At 38.0% G+C, this 24,643-nt stretch overlaps 1 protein-coding gene across 8 annotated transcripts in view; it reads right to left on the reverse strand.

Annotated features, from left to right (window-relative positions):
* Positions 1-24,643, reverse strand: part of JMJD1C (jumonji domain containing 1C) — a 121,114-nt gene that overhangs the window by 48,792 nt on the left and 47,679 nt on the right. For all 8 annotated transcript variants that reach the window (XR_015749336.1, XM_087964037.1, XM_087964032.1 and 5 more), the window contains exon 3: positions 5,633-5,746. Coding sequence is in view for 3 of the 8 variants with exons in the window: in XM_087964037.1 (XP_087820163.1) it covers positions 5,633-5,746 (114 nt within the window). In the remaining 5 variants the exon portion in view is untranslated. The remainder of the gene's footprint in view (positions 1-5,632; positions 5,747-24,643) is intronic.

Here is a 24,643-nt window from a genome sequence, read left to right on the forward strand (position 1 = left end):
TTTCCTTCCGAATCCAATCTCAGCTGCTGGTAATGACTTACAAAGCCCTACATGGCATGGGTTCTTTGAGGGACTGCCTCTCCCCAATCACATCTCAATAGATCTAGCAGGAGGGTCATACTGCAAGTCCCATCAGTTAGGGAGTCATTTGATAGGATCTAGAAATGCTTTTTCTGCTGTGGCACAGCTCCTTTGAAACATCATCACCCTGGAAATTAGATTGGCCCCAACTTCTTGTCCTTTCGAGAGAGCTGGAAAACAGTTTTTCCAATAGGCATGGGCACCAGAGAACATGGCAGAGCCAGCACAATGCTATTGTCAGATGTGATTGTCTTGTTTCCTTGAAAATAAGACCTGGTCTTATATTTTTGGGGGGCTCCAAAATAAGCACTAGGACTTATTTTTTGTGAAATATGTTGATCAGGGTGATCAGCTCGGCTGGGCGCCCCAGCCCCCCCGGGGCGTGCACAAAAGGCAGTGAATACGCGGGGGCAACGTTGTCCGGCAGCAGCTGCAGGTGAGCTGATTACCTGTCCAAGCAGTAGATGGAGGCACGTAATCCGGACACACCATGTGAAAGCTGAGAGTTGGTGAGCCGGAGCAGCCAGGTGGCCGCAGGAGGATTGTCTTCACGTGGTGGCATTGGCAGCAGATAGAGGCAGACGCACAGGGAAGGCACACAATCCGGATGTGCTGTGTGGGCCACAGGCAAACTGAGAGACAGTGGGATGGGATGGGATGGTGACCGTGGGAAGCTCATCTTCGCATCTCTCAGCTTACCTGCAGCCCGCATGGCGCATCAGGATTGTCTGCCTTCTTCCCAGCACTTCTGCCTCTGTTTCCTGCCGGTGCTGTTGCACAAAGACAAACCTCCCATGGCCACCTGTCCACCCATCTCTCAGCTTTCCCGTGGCTACCCCACCTTTGCCTCCTGCTTGGACAGGTAATGAACTCACCTGTGCTGCAGCTGGATGCCGTTGGGTTCCCCATGTTGCTGCCTCCTGTGCTGGCCACACCCACTGCCTCCACAAGGGCTTATCTTGGCTTATATAAGGCACATGTGTAAAAATCAGGCTAGGGATTAAGTTTCAGGGAAACATGGTACCTTAACTATGAATGGTTTTTGTATGCTTTTATATTGTTTGTACAGTTTTTATTCTGGTTATATTGTTTTAGCTATTTTCCATCAATCCAGAGTTTATTGATGGGTGGGCTTTGTACATTGGAGTAAATAATATAGCAAATGGAAATTTAATTAATGGAAGCCCATAATTCTGGGGACTGGGAATGGTAAAAATAGCAAGAGAGGAAATAATTAAGTATTTAGCATGCTTCTCCAGACCTATTAATCCCTCTCAGAAATATAGGGACTTAATCACACTCAACAGATGGTTGCTGATGTGCTATCTGCTATCTCTATTCAAATCAGCTATCCAGTTTGCAATTATACCTCTACGTGAAGCAGCATAGAAACAGCAGTAGTGAACAATAAACAGAACAATCTTACACATCACTGAATGTTGTTCTCCTTCTTTGCCTCCCTTTCAGGTCATGGTTTCACACTGCAGCACATTGGAGGTGATGAGTCATTTACCAGATATAACCACAAAATTCCCACTAATCACTTCATTGTGACAAGGAGAAAAGGCAAAGTAGAAATAAAAATGAAAAAGGAACGTGGAAAAAATATCAATAACTTGCACTATATCAATGATTCTATCCTGATAATTAAAAATGCTAAGGATCTTCAAACACTTCAAAGAATAGCACTTGGTTGAACAACCATGTAGGTCTTGGAAAAGATATTCAAATGCTGTGATGTGTCTATACTTAGAGATTAGGATTGTGCAAATCATAGTGTTCCCCTATGACATTCTATGGAAGCAAAAAGTTGGACTTCAAATAAGCAGAATAGGAAAGGCATTGACACCTTTGAACTTTGGTGTTGGGAGAAAACTCCTGTGAATACCGCTGACAACTAAGAAAACAAACTGATGGATCATTGAACAAAAAACCCAGAATGCTCACTTGAAACACAAATGACCAGGCTCAAATTATTCTACTTTGGATACATTATGCAAAGACCTAGCTCTTTGAAGAAGACTCTAATGCCGGGAAAGGTGGAAGGAAAGAGAAGAACAAAATAACTGTTCAAGGTGGATGGAGTCAGTTACACTGACAATGAGTACACAATTGAGAGACCTGAAAGAATCTGGATAATCTATGTGACTGCAAGGAGTCAAAACCAACTTGATGTCATGTAATCAATCACTCCTATTTCCATTATCACAAGGGCAATAGTTATACTTACAACTGAATCAACAGCAGAGAGCTTTCCATGTGAAAGACATATCATAAAATCTCACATGATTTCATTGTATTTGCAAATATTTGCTTTGCTTTTTCAAATAAACGTAGAACGTCAGGCTAAGAAAAAGTTCTCATTATCACCAATGGAAGGGTTTTTTTTTCTACACCTAAATAATTACAAGTAGGGAAACAGGATTTTTGCAAAAAGGATACAATTGGAGACATTAAGTTTATGGACAATGTGAAGAAAGGAAAATACAGGGTTGTGAAAAAATAGTTCATATTTTTATGCTTGTTAATTTTGAAAAATTAACTTGGCATAAAAAAGAATTAACCAACTACCATGAATACTTACTTCTCTCCATTGAGAAAGTTGTACATTTACTGCCATTCTGCTTGCTGTTTTTAACTCCTTAGCAATTCAAAAAAAACCCCCACCAAGCTGTTATTTTAGCAAGAGCACTTAGATTTTACAGCCTCCTCTAAGTTGTTTACGGAATCAGCATATTTCCCCCTACAATTTAGGTCCTCATTTTACCCACCTCAGAAGGATGGAAGGCTGAGTCAACCCTTGAGCCTAGTGAAATTTGATCTGCCAAATTGCAGGCAGCTAGCTGCAGCAGAAGTAGCTTGCAGTATTGCACTCTAACCACTGCACCACCGAGGCTCTTTTGCCATAAATACTAAATTGTGTTTAAAATAAATGTCAAATATTTTTTCTGAAAATTATACTATTACCTGGTCACCTTCCCACTGATTTACCTGTTGATACTCTGAAAACAGTAACAAAAAGCAAAAGCAAACAAATCTGTAACATGATGGTGAGTAGGGTTGTACTCTGTGGGATCTATACAGGTTTTTCTTTGGCAAGCCTTGTTTTACTATGTGTCAATTATTTTTATTTTATTGTTTATATCAAGTTGCTTAGAATAGAAATTAACCTGTCAACATATAACTTCTCAAATCTCATCTTTTTTTAATGTTATTATGTTGGTTACATTCCAGTCCCCTGGCACAGCTTGATTTGAAGGACAACTTATGTGCCAGCAACTTCACATCTGAATTCTTTAAAAACCATTCTATGAATGACATTTAAGACCAGATGATTTGTAACAGCATAGCTGCTCAAGAGTTTTGGTCCATCCAGTTTTGGTCACATTACAAAAAAGATGCTGAGACTTTGGAAAAAGTGCAAAGAAGAGCAACTAAGATGATTAAAGGCAACAAAAACATATAAGGAATGGTTGTAGGAACTGGGTATGGTTAATCTAGAGAAAAGAAAGGCTAGGGGTGACATGATAACAGTATTCCAGTATTTGAAGGGCTGTCACAAAGAGGGGATCAACTTATTTACCAAAGCACCATTGGCAGGACAAGAAACAATGGATGCAAACTAATCAAGGAGAGAAGCAATATGGAACTAAGGAGAAACTTCTTAACATCCAGGACAATTAAACAATGGAATAGCTTGCCGTCAAAAGTTGTAGGTGCTTCATCACTGGAGGTTTTTAAGAAGAGTCTGGAAAGTCACTTGTCTGAAATGGTATAGGGTCTCCTGCTTGAGCAGTGGGTTGGACTAGAAGACCTCCAAGATCCCTTCCAGCTCTATTCTAATTGAGTGGATCTTCTCTTTTTCTTTCCACCTCAGCTTGATTTAATTGTTTTGATTTGTTTCTCAAGAAACTTAATATAGATGCAGGTACTTGTGTTGCATATTTTGCAGGAGAAACAAAACTGACTGCATGTATCTTCAGGACATCTGAATTAAGAAAAAGCTAGAACTATGTTCATGTCAGATGATAACAGGTAGTTCTTTATATACTGGACCTGGAGAGTAGAATAGTACCCACATGTACCTTTGATTCATGGCATTCTATTTGGAAAGAACGACTAATGCTACTTTCTTATTCTTCCCTTCTAGGTTTTCTTACCTATCGCTCTTTCGTCTTTTGTACTGTCTTTGTGTTTCTTTGCATGGTCCTTTATTTTTAAACACTTCAACAATTGTAAACTACACAGAGGTTGCGGAAATATACATTTAATAAATAATTATTTGTGCTCAAAAAAAAATATATGAGGGATTTTCCAAATAAGTGTTAGATAAAACTTGCTATATTATATATTACATTGTATTATGCTAATGATTTAGTTAATAAGTATTATAATTATATTAATATGTTTAATATATTATATTATTATATATTATATGCTTAAATATAGAAACTTGTTACCATATTTATAGTTTGATGAAATCATACATCTAAACCATGTCATTCACCTTATTGCACAGTCTAACATAACCCACATTAACAAGAATTACCAGCCTCCAAGCTGCAGGTATGATGCTATGATATCACTGGACACTTCTTCCCTCCTAGCCTCCAACAATAGGAAAAATGTTAATGATGGGCAAGAGTTAATGAATTTCAGGAGAAGAAATAGGTCCATTAACTTCACGGAATGCCCTCACATTCAACTCATAAAAAATAGGAAATAACATTGAACTGACTCTTAAAATGTTGCTATGACAATTAGAACATAGTGTTTGTTTAGAACAGTGTCCATGAACTGTGCACTATTAATTTGATGACCCTAATGAGTTTTGAAAGACCAATTCGATTAATATGCCCTATCCAAGAATGCGTTTAAGTACTCAAGCCCTCACAACAGCTATTCTTGATGGCAAATGTAAAAAATACCTTGTGAGCCAACTAAGATTGTGCTCTTTTGAAAAACAATCCATTGAATTTGTAGCCCATGTTCTGATCAAGGGGGACTGGCGATCAATCCTCTTAAGTTGTTTATACAATTATAAACAACTTAAGAGGATTCACTCTCATATCTCACTTAACAGGGTTACTGTTGTAGGAAAAATAGGATAAGGAAGAAGTATTAACTATACTTTATACTTTAACTATAACTTTACAATAGAATAGAATTCTTTATTGGCCAAGTGTGATTTGTCTTTGAATTTGTCTTTGGTGCATATGTTCTTAGTGTACATAAAAAGATGCTATTTATTTAAAAGAATAAAAAAGGCAGGATATAAACAAACAATACTATTTTCCAAAAGTATCAACTTTTGAAAGAATATACCTCCAGTCTCTAATGATTACAAATAATTTTTCAATATTAATACAAAAGACACCTGGTGTTGTTTAGTTGTATGTTGCGAAAGAGCACCTTATTTCGTTGTTCTCAGGTTCCTGAGCACAATGACAATAAATTTATCTTATCTTATCTTATCTTATCTTATCTTAAAAGACACATTACATGTTTTTAATTGAGGTAATTTAGATTTAATAACTTTTAAAACTCTTACCTGATAGGGCTGAAAGGCACTATCCTCAGATAAGAAATCCAGTTGTCTGTCCACAAGAAATTCAACTGCAGTAATAGAACTGTATACACTTTTCCCAACCAAAGGTTTAAAAGTCTACGGACAAAATAAAACACAAAAATATAAATGTCTTGCTTGTTTAAAGTTCAAAATATTCTATGCTCTATTTTGTTTGATAAACACAAAACAACTATCTATTAGAACACAACATATTGGAGATCAGGCTACTTTCATTCTGACTTGTGCAATTTTGATAAATCAGTCCTTGTTGAGCACCACCTGGAGCTGGGTCAATCTAAGGAAGTAATAACTACAGATTTCATGAATTTATTTTTTAATGCTAGTTAATTACACAATCTTGAAAATTGTAATTGGAATTTTCTAGCTTCATTAGTGTGGTAATAAATAATGTTTGTCTTTGAAAACTTCTTCCCATACTTCTCACCACATTGGCTGAGTTGCTATTCAGGAGCTATGTTGTGAAATGACCCATCCACTGCTCTTTCTTTATTGTGTTTTCTTCCATTCCTTTTCCAATCTCTCTAAAATCTTTCACATTAGCCACCTTATTAAAAAAGCAGTCCAATGTATTTAATTGTTATTTTCAAAAACTGAGCTTCAAGCTTAAGAAGCTATCATCATGTAGTGAAAGCAACTAAAGACAAGTTTCTGTTCTGTTGCTCTGTGCACATTATAAAGTGCATCATTATAAAGGAGAGGCTCCATCCTTAGTAACGCTCAGGATCAAATCAAACTGAACTCCTAGTGACATTATGGACACTTTCATATAGTTTTCTTGGCAGCAATAAAAAAATTGGTGCAATTTTCCAAGATGATTTTTTCAACTTCTTTGTTTATTGTACAATCCTAGAATTCTCTAGCAATGTCCCCATTCAAATAATAAGCAAATTTGATCCTACTAAATCCAGACAAAGCACCTAAATCCAGACAAAATCTGCCAGTACTACTAGCTGCCTCTGCCGAGGATAGACCTTGTGAAATAATTGGAACAACATATTCATATCTTAGTTTCAACTTTTCTCCTGAAAGTCTCTATTGTTCCTCTGGTTTTTCTTTCATGTTCACTGCTACTATGGATTCAGTATTCAAACTCACAGCTACATTTTATTGTTCTTGAGTATTTAGCAAGGTAAATGTAACTCTCCTACAATTCTAAAACTGTATATGCCATCTAGTATTTTAAGCATACCTACAATATATGGAGTGCGTATTTGGTTCCTTCCATCATTAAAATGTGATATATGCGCCTAATTGTTTCAGAGATATCCAATTATAGATGGAGGTTACATGCTAAATCTTTGGAAGGATTTCAAAATTGGTAATTCTAAAATCTTCCAGACAAAATTAGCTCTAACTGAAAATAATCTCAGGACAGAGATCAATAAATAAGACCATGGTTGCCTGCTGTACTTCACATAAAAAAGAGACTGTGCTGTTGCTATGAGGTACAACTGAATGTAACAGTCCTACTGGCTTCATTTGAAAAACAAAAAACCTTATGTGTTAATAATTCTGTAACTGAAGATATGGACTATTATTTCAAGGCAGCGTAAAAATCAAGACAGCTGTGGCATTGCCTACTTATTCCCTTGGCCTCTGCTAGCAACAGCATGGCTTACCATCCCACAATCTCCAAAGTTCCTTTGGCTACTCATTCCTTTCCCAATTTCAGCAATTATTCCTATTCGGAAGACCTAAGTAAGGTTTTTCAGACCTTTTTCAGATAAACTAACATTTTGAGACCCTGACAAAGCCAAAGTGTTGTTTTTTTTTTTAGTGTTTAGTTTCATTTCACAATCCTCATGAACTCATGGTCATTTACAGTTAAATAACAAAGTCTAGAAATTAAATTTTCACTGAAGAAAAGTTGTGCCATATTGAAGTACTTTGCATACATACACATACACTCCTCATCAAATATAATTAAAAAATATCATTTTATCATTAAGTTTATTATTTTAAAAATTGAGCTGATTACAGAAATTGATCAGGTGGCTTGGTTTTTCTCTTGAGAGTTATTTCCTGATGTGAAAAACACATTTTTATAAAGAAAACATGACCTCCCTCATCTTACGTCTCCTGAAAAAGGTCAAAAGGTTCTGTAGGTATGTAAACAATTGACGGTGCCAGTTAAAGAGAAAATTAAGGATGATGAAATGCTATATTATTTATTAGCTAGATAGTTATGGAAAAAATTATCCTCATTATTGCATTTTTAAATACCTATTCATTAGTTGTCCTTGAATAAAAAGCATGCTTACCACTAATGACAACTAGAAAATCTTTATGGGCAATTGTACCTATGCTATGTTCAGTATCAAAATAGAAATAAATTAAATACATGAAGTGCTTATAAATATGTTAATATGTTGCTATTTATAAATATATTCCAACTTAAGTACAGCACTACTGGTTGTATTAGAAATGCTTTAAGCATCATATGATGCATAGTATATTATCAATGCAAAACAGAATATGGTATGCTATGTTTTTATTAAACAAAATCACCAGTATTTTTGTATTCTGGTATATTTTACTCCTGAAAATATTTAAATTATTTAGACACATAAACAGTTAAGACTGCACACCTATAATTCTGCAAGCTACAGTACTTCAATGGCATTAGGAAACTAGTGTGAATCATAATTACAATTTGTTTGTAATCCTATTGAAGAACTGCTAGTAAACTGTAATTTAGCATCAGGTTTATACCAGAAAGGGAGCAACTATGTATACAAGTCCTAGAGGCTTGTCTACATTACTATAATAGCCTCCTGTTTATACTTAGACTGTCTAAAGAACAACTGTGTCTTGTTTGGGTCTCTATGCAGCCATGAATTCCATTCTCATGAGAGAGAGAAAAAAGGACCAGATGATTATTCCTTGAAAGGAATGTTTTTTTAAAAAAAATCAGCCAGAGTTCCTAACATTAAGTTCAGCTGCTCAAACTGGCCTCCACCTACAGACATGCGTTAAACACATTGCATTTCAGCAACATATCATTTTCATTTCCTCTCTTACCGGAAATGCATTTATTTATTTATTGCAGAATGAAACTTATTGTTCTGAACTGTTTGCTCAAATCTGTTCAAAAATATCCTTTAAAACATTGTTATTTCTGATGTATTTTAGAAGTCTTTAAATCTTACATTAATTAAGTTTCAAAAATTAATTAACTGATTTAAATAGACTAGAATCCAATGTAAGAAAACTATAACAACTTCACAAAACGGGCTTTGAAAGTTTTATCAAGAGAAACAAATTAAAGAACTTTAGCAAGATATTATGAAAGGATTACATTCAGTGACAGAGAAACTTAATACAGACACTAAATATTTTTGACAGAATAGTATAGAATGATGTACTGATTATATAATCTTTTCAAATTGTTTTGCATTAATCTACAACATTTAGAAATAAAGACAGATACAACACAAAACTTATTTGATTGAAAATGCTTTCTAACATTTAAATAACATTTTTAAATGGTTCATCAGCATGTTTTCCAGTTCTTTCCCTAGTGGAGGATTTTTTCCAAAGGTGTTTTAATGTGTTTACAAACAACAAAAATAAAATTAAGCAATATGCAGAGGTGTTTTTTAAAAGAAGTCATTACCCTAATAAATGAGTCTGTCACGGTAATCCTAAATTGGTTGTGCAGATTATAACTTTGCCATCAAGACTGTATGTGTGTGTCCAACAGAGCAGCTTTAATAGCAACACTTACCCCTTCTCAGATTTAGGTCATGATCATTTCTGCTAAGGTCATTTACATACCAAAACAGTCTCTAAACATACAAGGAAACCATCCACTAGAAATCCATAGCAGAGAAAATATCTGGAGCAAGGCTTTTTCTTCGGCAGACATACTGGCCTAGAGCAAAAAAAGACTTCAAAATGAGGAGCAATCTGTCTGCTTACAACATGTTGAAAGAAGGGAAGAGGCGGTGCTCTGAACTGTAACTAATCCCACATCACAGGTGGTGATGGAGTCACTTCCAGGATAGTCACATTACTGATGACTCATATGGCTGGCCTGGCCAAAGAGCCTGGGTCATAATTTTAACTACATACAAAGGCAGACTGACAGCTCATGTTTAATATCTATAAACAGAAAATCCAGGTATCAAGTTTCCACTTTCCCAAATTACTCCAAAGCATATTAGAAATGAGACTTACTCTGTGATAAAAATGCATACTATAACTCCAAATAAGAAGACCACTGTAAAGCAAGTCAGAAAATTCTTCACTTAGTTAAAAGGGCATTTCATTTCTAACATCCAAATTGTCATATACTGTAACACTATTTGAAAATCCTGGAATAATATTATTCTCAAAACTGCTAGAGCAGCTAGCCTTTTCAAGTTTTATTTTGAGTAACAATATTTGGAAACAGATACATTAGATTTTAAAGTTCGTTCCAGCTAATTGGCACTACTGCACAGGAAAGAAGATATAATTGTAAACACTGATCTGAAAATGTATTTACAGATTCAGCTGCCTTACAGGTTGTTAACAGGAACAGCCAGATTGAAGATGAAGGATGAGAAAATAAAACAATGTATTAAATTATGTAACTGAATTTTAAAATGTGATTACTTACTTTTATAACAGAAAGGGAATGAGAAACAAAACAGCATAATATTTCAAAGTTTTTAAACAATTTAATAGCATTCTTTATTCCCTGGAACATAAAGTAATATTTTCCCTGTGATAGGCAACACTACTGCGTTTAGTGACCCCTTTTGGTTTAGTAAGTTATTTTTCTCTTCAGTGAGAGACTGGATAAGTGCCTTTCTGACTATTTTAATGAGATGTGTACCCTCCCTCTGATCTCTTCTGCCCTGGTAATGAGAATCCTTGCCCCACCCTTGTGCTCTTGCTGTCCCTCACATTGCTTTCAAATTTTGTTGAGTTGATAGTGTGGATGCCTTTTGGGACTACAGTACTAAAGACAAACAATTACGAATGGATAGTCAGACTGGTGGCTGTTGTCTGATTCCTGACCAGTTTCACACTTAGTGGTTTTTCTGTACCAGATTGACTAGGACTAACAGTGCAAGAATCTGATCTCCATGTTCAGAGATGATTGACATGGGTTGGGTTTAGTGGCAATCTGGTTCTGGGCTGGGACCAATGCTATGGTCAGGGATCATCTATTTCTTTTCTTTGCTTATATCCCACTTCTTTAGAGTAGTGCTATTCTGTGAAATAAGTTGGAGGGGCGGAGATTACAGGGGAGACTGGCTAAAGGCCATCTAACACACTTCTATGTACTTGAATCTGAGTTTGCAGTGTCAATCCTATACCCCACATAAGCAGTATACAAGAGTGGAAAGGTGTTTTGTTTTAAACTGAGAACAAAAACATCAGGCTCCAGATGTTCTATTAACTGTTCCAAATCAGCTGAATTTTGGCAGAAGCAAAAGCCATAACATGTGGTGTTCCATATTTCAGTTACAACAAGGCTGCAGGAATCCCAGAGTGAATAGAGGGTGAGCAGGGCAAAGCTGGTGAACATCATTCCATCTTTTTCCTTCTTTCAAAACGTAAGATATATGTAATGCTATTGGTGCTGCTGCTGTGTCCTCTGCATGACCTACACATCTGTTCCTCTATGACAGGGGTGTCAAACTCAAGGCCCATGGGCCAAATCCGGCCCGTGGGATGCTTAGATGTGGCCCGTGGGACTGCCCTGGAAATAACGAAGGACCGGCCCGTAGTGACTTTGCCAGCGAAAACAAAACTCATTCTGTTTCCACTGGCAGAGGGTTGCCGGAGGCCGGCACAGCTGAAAATGGAGCTCAGGAGTCCATTTTCACTGTCGGAGCACTCAGGTCACCATAGGCACCCCCGACACAAGTGATGTCAAGCTGGCCATGCCCCACCTGCCCCCTTGAGGTCAAACACAACCCTGATGCGGCCCTCAATGAAAGTGAGTTTGACAACCCTACTCTATGACTTCAGCAGGTCGAGTGTCACCTTATTTCACTGCCCTGCTCATCCTACATCTCTTCTTAGTGTCTTCCCTTCCCTCCTTCTACCTCAGCCACAGTCAACATGCAGGCCATATGTCCTGCCATTCTGTCTGCCCCAAATTTTTACCAGTGTTTTTCCGTCTCTTTGCCATCTTAGAATTGCCAAAGAAACCCCTCATACTATTTCCTGTATTTCCACTCTCCTTTGCTTGGAATTACTGTATTTTGATTCTTTCATGGATTTGTTCAAGCAAAAACCATTTTACATATCCCTACTTTACATTCTGCAGTTGGAAGAAAGATAGCATTGCTATGGTTTTTTTTCATTCTCTTTAATAGAAACCAAGAAAAATGTTCAGAATATGTTGATACTTATAATGTTCAAAATTGACATTGAATTTTGTTACTTTAAATTATGTACAAGTATGATGGCAGAATTCTGAATTTCCCAGAAGTCTGTACCACTTCAAATTTGATATAGGGAATACCATTTATTAATGCTTTGTTTTATAGATATAATTGCTATAAAATCTTAACATGCATGGAGAGTCCAAAATTGAATCCTCAGCATGACAATGGCTCCAATTTAGGTTTTGGACAAATCTTAAGTTAGAGAGACTGTTTGTGGCAGTTTCCTTTTCCAATAATTTCAAGCAACTGCTTGTCAGTAAAAATTGACAAGAAGAAAAAAGTGTTGATTTAGAATAACAATGTATGCATAATACTAATACTCCTCTGAATTATTTCTAAAATAATAATAATCATTAGAATATATATTCCTTCACACATGAATAGCTTCATTTGTTCTTACATGACTTCAATAAATTATTTCACTCACTATGTGCTTCAACTCACACTCCGCCAGCAATTATCAAACCAATCTATATCTACCCTTAGAAAAACAGAGGTGCTTTTTTCTTCTTTGCACTGCCAATCCGGCTTACAGACTATAACAGTACACAGAACTGCAATCAGCAAACACTCCATGACCTTCTATTACTACCTTGGCTTAAAGCCACAAAACCAGTGTATTACTGCTTGTTAACAGTATGTCCTGTCTTATAGTAAAAGTAGTCAGGGTGATTTAAAGCAAAAGGACAGCTTTTGCTTGTTAAAGAAAACTGAGTATATGAAGTTTGTTATTTCATATATTATGAAAATATATTTAAATTAACAGTGATTGTTAGAATATGTTCAGATTGCACAATTAAATATGAAGACTGCCAGGAGTAAAAAAAGATATTGGTTCAAGCACTATGAAAAAAAATAAGACCTTGTGTTGGTAGGCACTATTCTTAAGGCTAAAGTACAATTGAGTAAGAGAGAAGCTGAGAAAGACCAGAATTTACCAATGCATACCACCTGGATGTGCTATCATTTGTTCCTTAACATTTAGGAACAGAAAAATATTTATATGTACCTCTGCTAGGGAACTGCTGTGTTCTGCCAATAGCGATGCTTTCATTGCAGCTCCTTTGCTGCTATAGAACAAGATGAATAGCCAGCTGGAACTCTTTTATCTGCAGGCTGGCTGATAGCCAGCACTAAATTGTGAATCACTTTTGAAAGATTAATAGCATAAATAAAACAGAAATCACTTCAAAATGTAAGAAATTAAAAATGCACACTTTCCAACTTTTTCTTTTAGCATAAATTTTAATCATTAAAAACCAGATAATCAACAATTAAAAACATCTATTATGTATGTGTGTGTGTGTATGTATGTGTGTGTGTGTGTGTACACACACACATATAGTTAGATCAAGGGTGTCAAACTCAATTTCATTGAGGGCTGCATCAGGTTTGACCTTGGAGGGGTGGGGGTGGCCATGGTGGGCATGACATGGGACTCATGTTGGGGGCATCTGTGGTGGCCAAGTGCTAAGACAGGACTTCCCTGAGACCCTCCCTTACTCTCATTATAATCTTTATTTATTTATTTAGTCAAATCTTACATGATGATATAAATAAAAATAAACATAAGTTTAAATATAAGAAATAGGAACTAATAATTGGGGACAATAGGACAGGGATGGTATTCACGCCCCTTACAGACCTCTTAGGAATGGGGTGAGGTCAATAGAGGTTAGTTTGAGGGAAAAGGAGTGGGGGTTTGAGCAGGTGACAACAGAATCAGGTAGTGAGTTCCAGACATTGACCACTTTGTTGCTGAAATCGTACTTCCTGCAATCAAGTTTGGAGTGGTTTACATTAAGTTTATATCTGTTGTGTGCTCTTGTGGTTAAAGCTGAAATATTCACTAACTGGTAAGATGTTGTAACATATGATTCTATGTACTATGCTTAAATCCAATCTTAGCTGGCGTAGTTCAAAAGTTGTCTAAGCCTAGAATCTTCCTTCCTTCTTCCCGCAGGCTTTGAGTTTGACACCCCTGGTCTAGATGTTTTTAATTATTGATTACTTGATTTTTAATGATTAAAATTTATGCTGAAATAAAAAAATTGGACCAAGGCAATCATAGAATGGATCCCACTTAATAAAAAGCATCCACGAAAGAGATCTAAAACAAGATGGATCAACAATATCAACAAGTATTATGGTCCCAATTGGTTCAGGACTGTATTGGATGGAAACATGTGGAAGATGCCTTTAAATATGTGAGAGGAGTTCTTATCAGCTTGTTGTGTTTCCTTTATTTCTAGAGCAAATATTTCTATCAATTTGAATTTCATAAAGAATTTCTATGGAAACAATGATTATTTAATCTAAGCTAAATGTTACTATATTTGTCAATTACAGATGAAACTCAAAAAATTAGAATATCGTGCAAAAGTTCACTTACTGTATATACTGAGTATAAGCCTAGTTTTCAGCCCATTTTTGTGCTGAAAAAAATCCCCTCGGCTTATACTCGAGTCAGATCCCTCTGAAAAAAAAATGGTGTGGAGTCGCGGCCTCCGGCGGCAGCGACTCCCAACAGCCCAGCCGGGAAGGGAAAGGCAAAAAGCGCTTTGCCTTTCCCTTCCCGAGCGGCGGGACTGGGGCGCGCCGGCGGTAGTGACTCCTGACTCAGGGGGCCTCCGAGGGAGGAAGAGAGTGACTCCTGCCTCCCGCTGTCATCATCATCATCTTCTTTTGGGTTAGTGAATCAATTAAACCTTTCATGATAGTGAGATCGTTTCCCAAATTAATTATTTTTATTTTTGAAATTTACCAGTAGCTGCTGCATTTCCCACCCTCGGTTTATACTCGAGTCAATAAGTTTTCCCAGTTTTTTTTTGTAAAATTAGGTGCCTCGGCTTATATTCGGGTCGACTTATACTCGAGTATATACGGTATTTCAGTAATATAACTTAAAAGGTGAAACTAACATAGGAGATAGACTCATTACATGCAAAGCAAGATAGTTCAAGCCGTGAGTTGTCATAATTGTGATGATGATGGCTTACAGCTCATGAAAACCTCAAATCCACAAATCTCAGAAAATTAGAATATTACATGCAATCAATAAAACAAGGATTGTACATAGAACAATATCGGACCTCTGAAAAGTATAAGCATACATATGTACTCAGTACTTGGATTGGGCCCCTTTTGCAACAATTACTGCCTCAATGTGGCGTGGCATGGAAGCTATCAGCCTGTGGCACTGCTGGGTGTTATGGAAGACAAGGATGCTTCAATAGCGGCCTTCAGCTCTTCTGCATTGTTCAGTCTCATGTCTCTCATCTTTCTCTTGGCAATGTCCCATAGATTCTCTATGGGGTTCAGGTCAGGCGAGCTTGCTGGCCAATCAAGGAAAATGAAGTCAGCATCCCCATAAAGTTCACCTGCGGAAGGAAGGACGAAGTGCTCCAAAATCTCCTGGTAGACAGTTGCATTGACCCTGGACTTAATAACGCATAGTGGACCAACACCAGCAGATGACATGGCTCCCCAAATCAACGCAGACTGTGGAAACTTCACACTAGACTTCAAGCATCTTGCAGTGTGTGCCTCTCCATTCTTCCTCCAGACTCTGGGTCCTTGGTTTCCAAATGAGATGCAAAAGTTGCTCTCATCAGAAAAGAGGACTTTGGACCACTGAGCAACAGACCAGGTCTGTTTTTCTTTCGTCCAGGTAAGACGCTTCTGACATTTGTTGTTCAGGAGCGGCTTGACAAGAGGAACATGACATTTGAAGCCCATATCCAGGATCCGTCTGTGTATGGTGGCTCTTGTTGCACTGAGTCCAGCCTCGGTCCACTCCTTGTGAAAGTCCCCAACACTTTTGAATGGCCTTTTCCTGACAATCCTCTCCAGGCTGCGGTCATCCCTGCTGCTTGTGCACCTTTTTTCCACACACTTTTCCCTTCCACATAACTTTCTATTAATGTGCTTTGATACAGCACTTTGGAAACATCCAACTTCTTTTGCAATTACCTTTTGAGGCTTTCCCTCCTTATGGAGGGTGTCAATGATGGTTTTCTGCACAGCTGTCAGGTCAGCAGTCTTTCCTATGATTGTTATTCCTACAGAACCAGACTGAGAGACCATTTAAAGGCTCAGGAACCCTTTGCAGGTGTTATGGCTTAATTAGCTGATTAGAGTGGCACACTTTTAGCCTAGAATATTGAACCTGTTCACAATATTCTAATTTTCTGAGATTGTGGATTTGGGGTTTTCATGAGCTGTAAGCCATAATCATCTCAATTACGACACATCACAGCTTGAACTATCTTACTTTGCATGTAATGAGTATCTCATATATTAGGTTCACCTTTTACGTTGCATTACTGAAATAAATGAACTTTTGCACAATATTCTAATTTTTCAAATGTCACCTGTATACTTTTAGGAGCAATACAATGACAGTGATGGTTATAGCATGTCTGGTCTAATTCTAAAGATTATTTAACTGAGAACTCTGTGTTCAAATGTTCTGTTAATATCTTTTTGAAGATTACCTTCTACAAAGTTGATGTACTATTTCAGTTTAGCAGCATAAAACAGAATTAGTCTGCAATATTGCATTCTAACCACTGCGTCAACATGCAGATGGCTTCTAGTTATAACTTTTGTTTCCAGATATTCACAGATCTGTTTTTTTATTATCTATTCCAGGATTTCCCCAGGTATTAATGTTGGGCTGATTGGTTTTTAGTTTCCTGGGTCTGTTTTTTCCCTTTTTTGAAGATGGGAACCATACCAGCTCTTTTCCAATCCTCAGGTAGTTGCCCGGTGTTCCAGAATTTTTAAGATATACAGAATGGTTTTGAGATAAATCTGCCAGCTCCTTCAGAACTCCAGGATATAATCTGTCAGGTCTTGGTGATTCATATTTATCAAGATCAGACAGGTGTTTTCTTACCATTTTATTGCTTATTTTCATTTTTACTTCTGGCCTGTCTTTTATAGTAATGTTTTTGGTAGGTTAGGCTAGTTTCTTTTTGTGTGAAGACTGATACAAAGTTAAGCAGCTCTGCTTTCTCTCTACTGCCTGTTTACTTCATGCAATCTTCTCTCCTTAGGGGACTGACTGTTTGCTTGACTTTTTGTTATTTATAAATTGAAAGAAACTTGTTTTAAAATTTATTGTAAAAATTATTTCTGACTTCTGTTGCAAGTCTTTGCTCATTCTGAGCCTTTGCTTTCTTTACTACACCTTTGCAGATTCGGACTATCTGGTGATATTCTACCTTAGTTCTGCGTGCCTCTTTCATTTCCATTTTTTGTACTTATCCTTTTTATCTTTTAGTTTATCAGAGAAATCTTTGTGCAATCATACTGGTTTCTTCTTGGATTTCTTTTTCGGTGGTATTGTCCTTAACTGGGGTTTTATGATCATATTTTTCAGAGTTTCCCACGCTTCTTGTTTAATCCATGGAATCTTTCCCAGTCTCTCTCTGAGTTTGTTAAATTAGCTCTTTTAAAGTTTAAGACACTGGTTGGATTATGTTCTATTGCTTGTGTTTGCATAATATTGAATTCCAATATGGTGTGGTAACTCTTCCTCAAAGTTCTGGCAAGTTCAAACCCCTGTCATTTTTTTTCTCTGTTAGTAAGAATTAGGTCCAGTATACTGTAGCTTTTCATCTAGTTCCCTCCCCTCCTCTACCTTTTGGATGACAAAGTTGTCAGCTAGCTTGGTTAGGAATCTGTTCAATTTCACACTTGCTGCAGTTTGTCTCCCAGTTGATATCAGGATAGTTAAAAGTCTCCCATTACTACTGTAGTATGTTTCCTACATACATCTGTCAATATATGATATACATAACATGTGTGTGTGTATAATATATGAGAGCTATAATGTAGTAGCTCAAATGAGCTATTACTGCATAATTCACAGAATGTATATTACAGTATATACTGTGGATTCTTCTATAAGTAGAAAAGATCAGTTACCATTGCACAAATTTCTGGCCATGACCCATTTTTTAACGGAACAACTGGTTTTGGGTTCTCCATCCCCAAATTAAAATATACACTTCAGATATTCTGTCCCACACTGCAATTGAAATACTACTCTCCCATGTAGAAATGTTTTAGTTATTCTGTCCTGTTTTACCTGCTGTGAGATTGTGTTATCTTTTGAATGATCCTTTCTGGGCTAGTTCAACAGGAAGAACCAGTTCGGTTACAATAACTACTTGCTAAAGTTGGGAGGAGTTTTAGAGCAAAGCAACAAGCATTTAAGGGGCAAATGGTACAGTGAAAACTATTCTGAATCTGAGTTTATACAATCATAGAATTGGAAGGGATCTTGGAGCTTTCTAGTCCAATCTTCTGCCCAGAGTAGAAGACATATCATTCTGGACAAATGGTTGTCTATACATAGTTTATCTCTAAACCAGTTTAGAGAAGGCTATGCTACATACAATAAAAGATAAGTGGTTATAAAAGGCTGATTAGACAGCAAGTTATAGATGAAATATTCGCTCTGAAGGACCACTGGACACAGTGCTGCTTTTACAAAAAAACAAAATTTATTCCTGGACTTAATAGTCTCACAAATAGTTTAAGTTTAATCTGAATAAGCAATCAATGTGAATTATTATCAAATTGAGTGATGAGTAGCACCAGGTAAGTACTTGGATGAAGAGAAGCGTACAAATCCTATTGTTTCCTACTGTTGCAGATTCAAATTCAAGTATTTCCTTCAGCTACTACAGGTAGTCCTCGAGTTACGAATGTAATGGAGCATGCTAATTCCATTTGTAACCCAAGGATTTGTGGGAGCGAATATCATACTTTTACTCACACATTTGATAATCATTAAGTGCACATGAGGTACCTCGGGCTGAGAAAGGCCATGGGGGTGAGGGCTACTGATGGGAAAGGCTACCTGTGTAAGACCACCCAAGGCCTCCCCAACTCACCTTTATTCTCCCTCCTCCCCTGGGGTCCCCACAATTGCTCCCCCCCCCATCCTGCCGTGCCAGGTGACTTACCTTATAAAGATTTATCTCCTCTTCAGCCTGTTTCTTTTGCCTGCTTCTTCCTTTCTGATCCGCAAAGGGCTTGACAGCAGGCAGCCTTCTGGGCCTCCTTTTTTGTCACCAGAGGCCTTGTCAAGCAGATATCCGGCGAGAAAGGAGGCCCAGAGGGCCATGTGCGGCCCTCTGGGCCTCCTTCCTCATTGGAAAAGCACTTGAGGATTGCATCCCTATAGGTTTTGGCAGTAGTTTTCAAAAGCCTTTGCTGGTAGTAACAGAGCTTCAGAAGGAGATGCCACCCCTCCCAAGCTCCACTGGTGCAAACAAAGGCTTTTTGCAAAGGGCTGCAAAAGCCTACAGAAACTCAATCTCCCTGCAGTTTCGGCAAGGAAATGGCAAACGGAGGGAAAGCCTGAATGACTGAAGCCTGTCCTCCCTTTGCAAACGTCCAGGCCTCAAATTACAGAGAATAGAGGCCTAAAGTATGAGACCACGCAAGATCAGTAGCACAAGATCACGGTATGTTTGGCCTGTTCTCTGGGAATGCACCAAAAGCCTGAAGCAATGTGGCTGGCAAAGAAACCACAACAGAGAGGAGATCTTTGCAAGGTAAGTGTTGTGGCTCGCCAGCGGTCAGCAGAGCTGGTGGCAGACTCAGACAGTGAGGAGGTTGGGGAGAAACATGGGCCAGTCCTGGAGTCTGGGGAAGCTCTGATGAATGCTCTGCATCGGAGACAGAGATAGGGCCAGGGCCGTCTGACATCAGCTGCCTTCGGAGTCAGAGATCAGCGAGGCAGAAGAACAGTTAGAGCCTGTTCCCAATGTGTGCATGCGCAGAGTTGCCAGGAGAAGGTAACAGTTAAGGGTTGACTCGTGAGTAAAGGCACAGGTGGACAGTGAATGGCCCCTCCCATAGGGAATAAAGAGGAGTGAAAGGGGAGTGGTGTTTGCAGAAGACAATTTGTTTGTTTAATTAATATGAAGATTTGTTCATGACTCTCAGAGACTCCTTGCCAAGTATTTTCTTGTACAGTGTTGCACTTGGAAGCTATTGGTCTGGCAATTCTCCAAGCCTGATAAGGTCTGAGGTTGTTAATTCACCCTTGAAATACTATTTGCTGGGACTTTGCTGGATGTGAATGATAGGAATTCACATTAGCCTAATAAAAGGGGTTTTTGTTGGGACAAGGAGTCTGTTTCGTGATGTCTAGGTCAAAACAGTGAGTCTCCCAGGCAAAGTGCCTGTGAAGACCTGGCCATGCCGGGGGGAGGGGGGAATAGGCAGGGTGAATGTTGTAGAGCAGGGGTGTCAAACTCAAATTCATCGGGGGCCGCATCAGCAGTTTGGTCCCCATCAAAGGGCCGGTTGTATCTGTAGGTCTATGTGTCCACTCTTTATTATCATAAATTAATGTCACTGCATTCAATTATTACTGTTTTTTGTAATAATGTAAGTAATAACTAGCTCTGAAAGCAGAAACATAGTCAGAATAATGACAAGTAGATATTCAAATGTACAATTATTGTACAATGTATTGAAAAATGTTTTTTGGTAACAAACATTAATTTTTTTTAAACATACAAATATTGCCAAACACTGTTTATTAAACATATGGAAAACACAAGGCATTACCTTTTTTTAACTTTTATAGTGCCCAGCCATGTGCCCCCTTTTAAAGTGCCCAGCCATGTGCCCCCTTTTAAAGTGCCCAGCCATCTGCCCCCTTTTATAGTGCCCAGCCATCTGCCCCTTTTATAGTGCCCAGCCATCTGCCCCCTCCATTTACTTTACTTACCTTTTACTTCTTTCTTTCTTTTACTTCTTTCTTCTTGCTCCTCTCCGCGGCGTCCGCGCTCCTCTGATCCCTGGAGATGTCGGGCGGACGTCACGTGATGACGTCACGTCCGACACCCAGGGAGCAGTGCGGGGCAGGAAGAAGTCGGGCCAGGTCCCGGAAGGTAAGTAAATTTTTTTTTTTTTTAACTTGAGCCATTTTTAAAATGAATTTACTCCGTGCAGGCACGGAGTAAATTCATTGAAAAAAAAAGGGGGGAGGCTGCAAGGCTGGCGGCGGCACCACGGGCCATCAGACGAGGTCTGGCGGGCCGGATTTGGCCCGCGGGCCTTGTGTTTGACACCCCTGTTGTAGAGCGTCTGTGGTCACCCGTAAGAGCAAACAACTGCTGAAATTCTACAATATTCATAATTTTGGGGCTTGTTCATAAACGCTAGGGGGCGCTTATCGCATAACTTCAAACATTCACTAAGGGACCGCTCGTAATCTGGGGATTACCTGTAATTAAAATGCTTTTTGGAGTCATTATAATTGTATTGTAATATTTGATTTTAGTAATGTTTACCAACTTCCAATGTTCATTTTGGCTGAGTGAACTTATTTGCTTTATCTTTTTATTGAGTTCAAATAAAAACCTTTTACTATTGCATAGATACAGTGCTGCAGTGGTTTGTCTGCTAGACTCCTCCACTCAAAATAAGGCCAATTTGCTTACTTGGGGGAAATTCTTTCAATTCATTTTGTGTATCTACATTGATACTGCCAACATTTTTTTTACTAAGTAGCACATCCCTCACCTCCCAAAAGAACCTTGCTTCGGTTAGGAACTTACGACTAACTAGTGACATTGTCTAAATACAGGGTCAACAATGGTTTAATATCGCTGATAACTGTGGACTTATCCCAGATTATATCAACCTTACCTTACCAAGGGGAGCACAATCTTGATCTGATATTTACTATAGCAGCTGAGGTGAATTCTGGAGGCGGGGTACAGTAACTTTATCTGTCCTAATGTTCACTCTATCAGGCTGAAACTGCATTTTTCAGCAGGCAGCCAGGAGAGAGGTTTGCAAGATGAGAAGAAAAGGTTATCTGAAAACACAGTTTTTATTAAAATAATTAGTGAGGAATCGGTAATCTTTCCTCTGCTCACAGACTCTTCTTGGCACCTGCTTCAGCACAATTACTTCTCTACCTTTATATTTTATTGTTTCTTCTCTTGAGATCCTGTAGATTATATCCTAAACTCACCTCCTAGTGAACCTGATATGAACTTCCTGGGTGAGTCTGTGCCTCCTCGCATAACTTGTGTGAACTCTATACACGTCATCCAATTCGTTTACTATCTCATTTTTATCTCTTTGTAAGAGTTCTGCTAGTATTTCGGCCATTGTCAATGCTAGGTTTTCTTCTCTATCTTCCTCCACATTTTGAAATCTTAATAGGAGGCTCTGTCCATCTTGAGGTGGATTAAAGTCTCTTCCGTCTCTTTGTTCTGGTCTGTGACTTTTTGATCTATACGTTCTAGTTTCTTCTCCGTTTGATTGGCTTGTTCAATTATTCTAATCTTTTCTTCATTTAAATTGATGGATTCCTGAATTTAGCCTATTTTTCCATCCAAGTTCCTGATTTCAATTTTCATTTCCCCTATTTCATCTTTCAATTCTGTTTTCATTGTTTCTCTATCGGACCTACTTTCAGTGTGATTTTTTGACATCAACTCCTGGAGTGCCAACATCATTCCTTGAATTGCCAACAGGGTAGCTTGAAGCGACTGAGTGCCAGTTGAAGTATTTGATTTCTCTGGGGCCAACATCCCTTCAATCGTTTGTTGTGTCGCTGGTGCAGGGCTAGATAATGCTACTGATGGTACAGATTTTCTCCCAGTCTTTGTGATGGTGGTGGTATTGCTCATCATACCTTTAATAATTCTATACTGCTCATCCACTATTCTAGTTATATTATCCCAGATCGTGTTACCAACTACAATCAACTTTATCAATATTTTATGCTTTTGATTCCCTTATTAACAAATCTGAAATTCTTATTATTGAATGATTAAGTTAATTTCCAGTCCCTGTTTGTTTTAAAGCTTATTGCCAGTTAATCAACTATGTACTCAAACGTTCAAAACCTTATCAATCGTTATTAAACTAACTTCTCAGTTAAGAATAAATTAAGGACTTAATAGAGCTTAATAACTGTCCGATATAAATATTTGAATGTTATAATATTTTGTCTATTGCTTTTCTAAATAAAGTATATAATTCAAAATTTAAGTTAACACTTCTTAACTCTTAATAGACCACAATATCCAACCAAGAGAGAGGAAAAGAAAGAAAGAAAAATTGTTTATGTTGTCACTGTACTAATCAATGTACTAAATTCATTAATCTACATTCATTGATCTACATTAAATCAGCTATATATAAGAAAGGGAAAGGGAGGGTGGAGTATCCAAAACAGAGAAATTACAAAGAAATTAAATTATAAGGTTAATAAATATCACTTTCCAGGCCAAATTCTATATAGAATAACCAATCAGTATTAGTTTATTATTATTTAAGTATATATATAGATATATTAAGTATATAAAATAGATATATATGGAATAAAACTATCCAAGCCCAGTAAATTCAAAGGGGTAATAAATACTTCAAAAGGGGGGGTATAGAATCTCTTAATATCTTACTGTCACCTTAATATCTTACTATTAAATAATAATGAATACCTAAATACATAAATAGCTAATATTCAAATTTTAAATACAGTAGTAGAGACAGCCAAAATAAAAAATATTTATCCAGCTTATTTTGTATCAATTTCATTCCGTTCTCAGTTCTATTAATCACTCCAGTTACATTGATACAATTTACCGAGGTCTTCTACTTTCAATGGCTGCCTCCAAAGTCTGCACTGTCACTCCTCAAAGCTTTCTTAAAGTTCTGTCCAAGTCCCAAGTTCCTTTCTCAAGCGGAATAGATTCAATAGTCTCATTTCAAGCAGTTGATGACAGAGGGCTCCTTCCAGTAATATCCCCTTGTCTCTCCTTCTCGATTTTCTTTTTTAAAGTTGTATTTCCACTATCCCCCAGAATTGGGGGTAGAAAACTAGATCGCTGCCGCCACTTTCCACTTTCACCCCTTTCACTCTGGGTTTCAGTAATACAAGCAGTTCTTCTTCCCACGATACTCCAGTTATAATCCAAAAGATGTTTCTCATACTGATAGCTTGCCCGATCTCAGCTTGCTATCTCCTCGCTGCTTCCTTTCTTTGCTAGTTCATTGCGTCTTCGTTGCGCACAGGGCTGACTTCTTTCACCTCAGACTTCGGGCTCTCTTCCTCACTGTCTCGGGATTGCAACTCCCGATTGGGCTCCAAGAGTCTCTCCTCACTTTGGTGATCCCTCCAGGATCTAACCGCACCACGAATGGCTATCCAAAGGCAAAAAAAAAAAAAAAAAAGATGCAGGGGAGCAGGATAGAGTTCCCCTGCCACGCCACGACGTGACATCGCTGGAAGTCTTTTGTCGTTGGTGGTAGGGCTAGGACCAGTACCTGGAGAGGTGCATTATTTAAGCACCAGATCAAGAAAAAGTTTGGGCGATGGTAACACTTCTGTTTGGACAGTAGGCTGCAGAAAAAAGGGAATCTCCCTGAGACTGTAATTCTAGGGAAGGTTCTATCACAGACTCATCCAGAGCTAGATGGGCAGTGTTCTTGGCCTTATACAAAAGGGATTTAAACAACGTGGGCTTAAATAACCCTGTAAACACTGGTTGTTCAGGCTTAACACCTTCATCTTCTGACAAATTAGAAT

This window comes from Notechis scutatus, chromosome 4 (assembly GCF_049901735.1).
Source record: "Notechis scutatus isolate UNSWTSFEM ecotype Mainland chromosome 4, rNotScu1.2, whole genome shotgun sequence".
NCBI lineage: Eukaryota > Metazoa > Chordata > Lepidosauria > Squamata > Elapidae > Notechis > Notechis scutatus.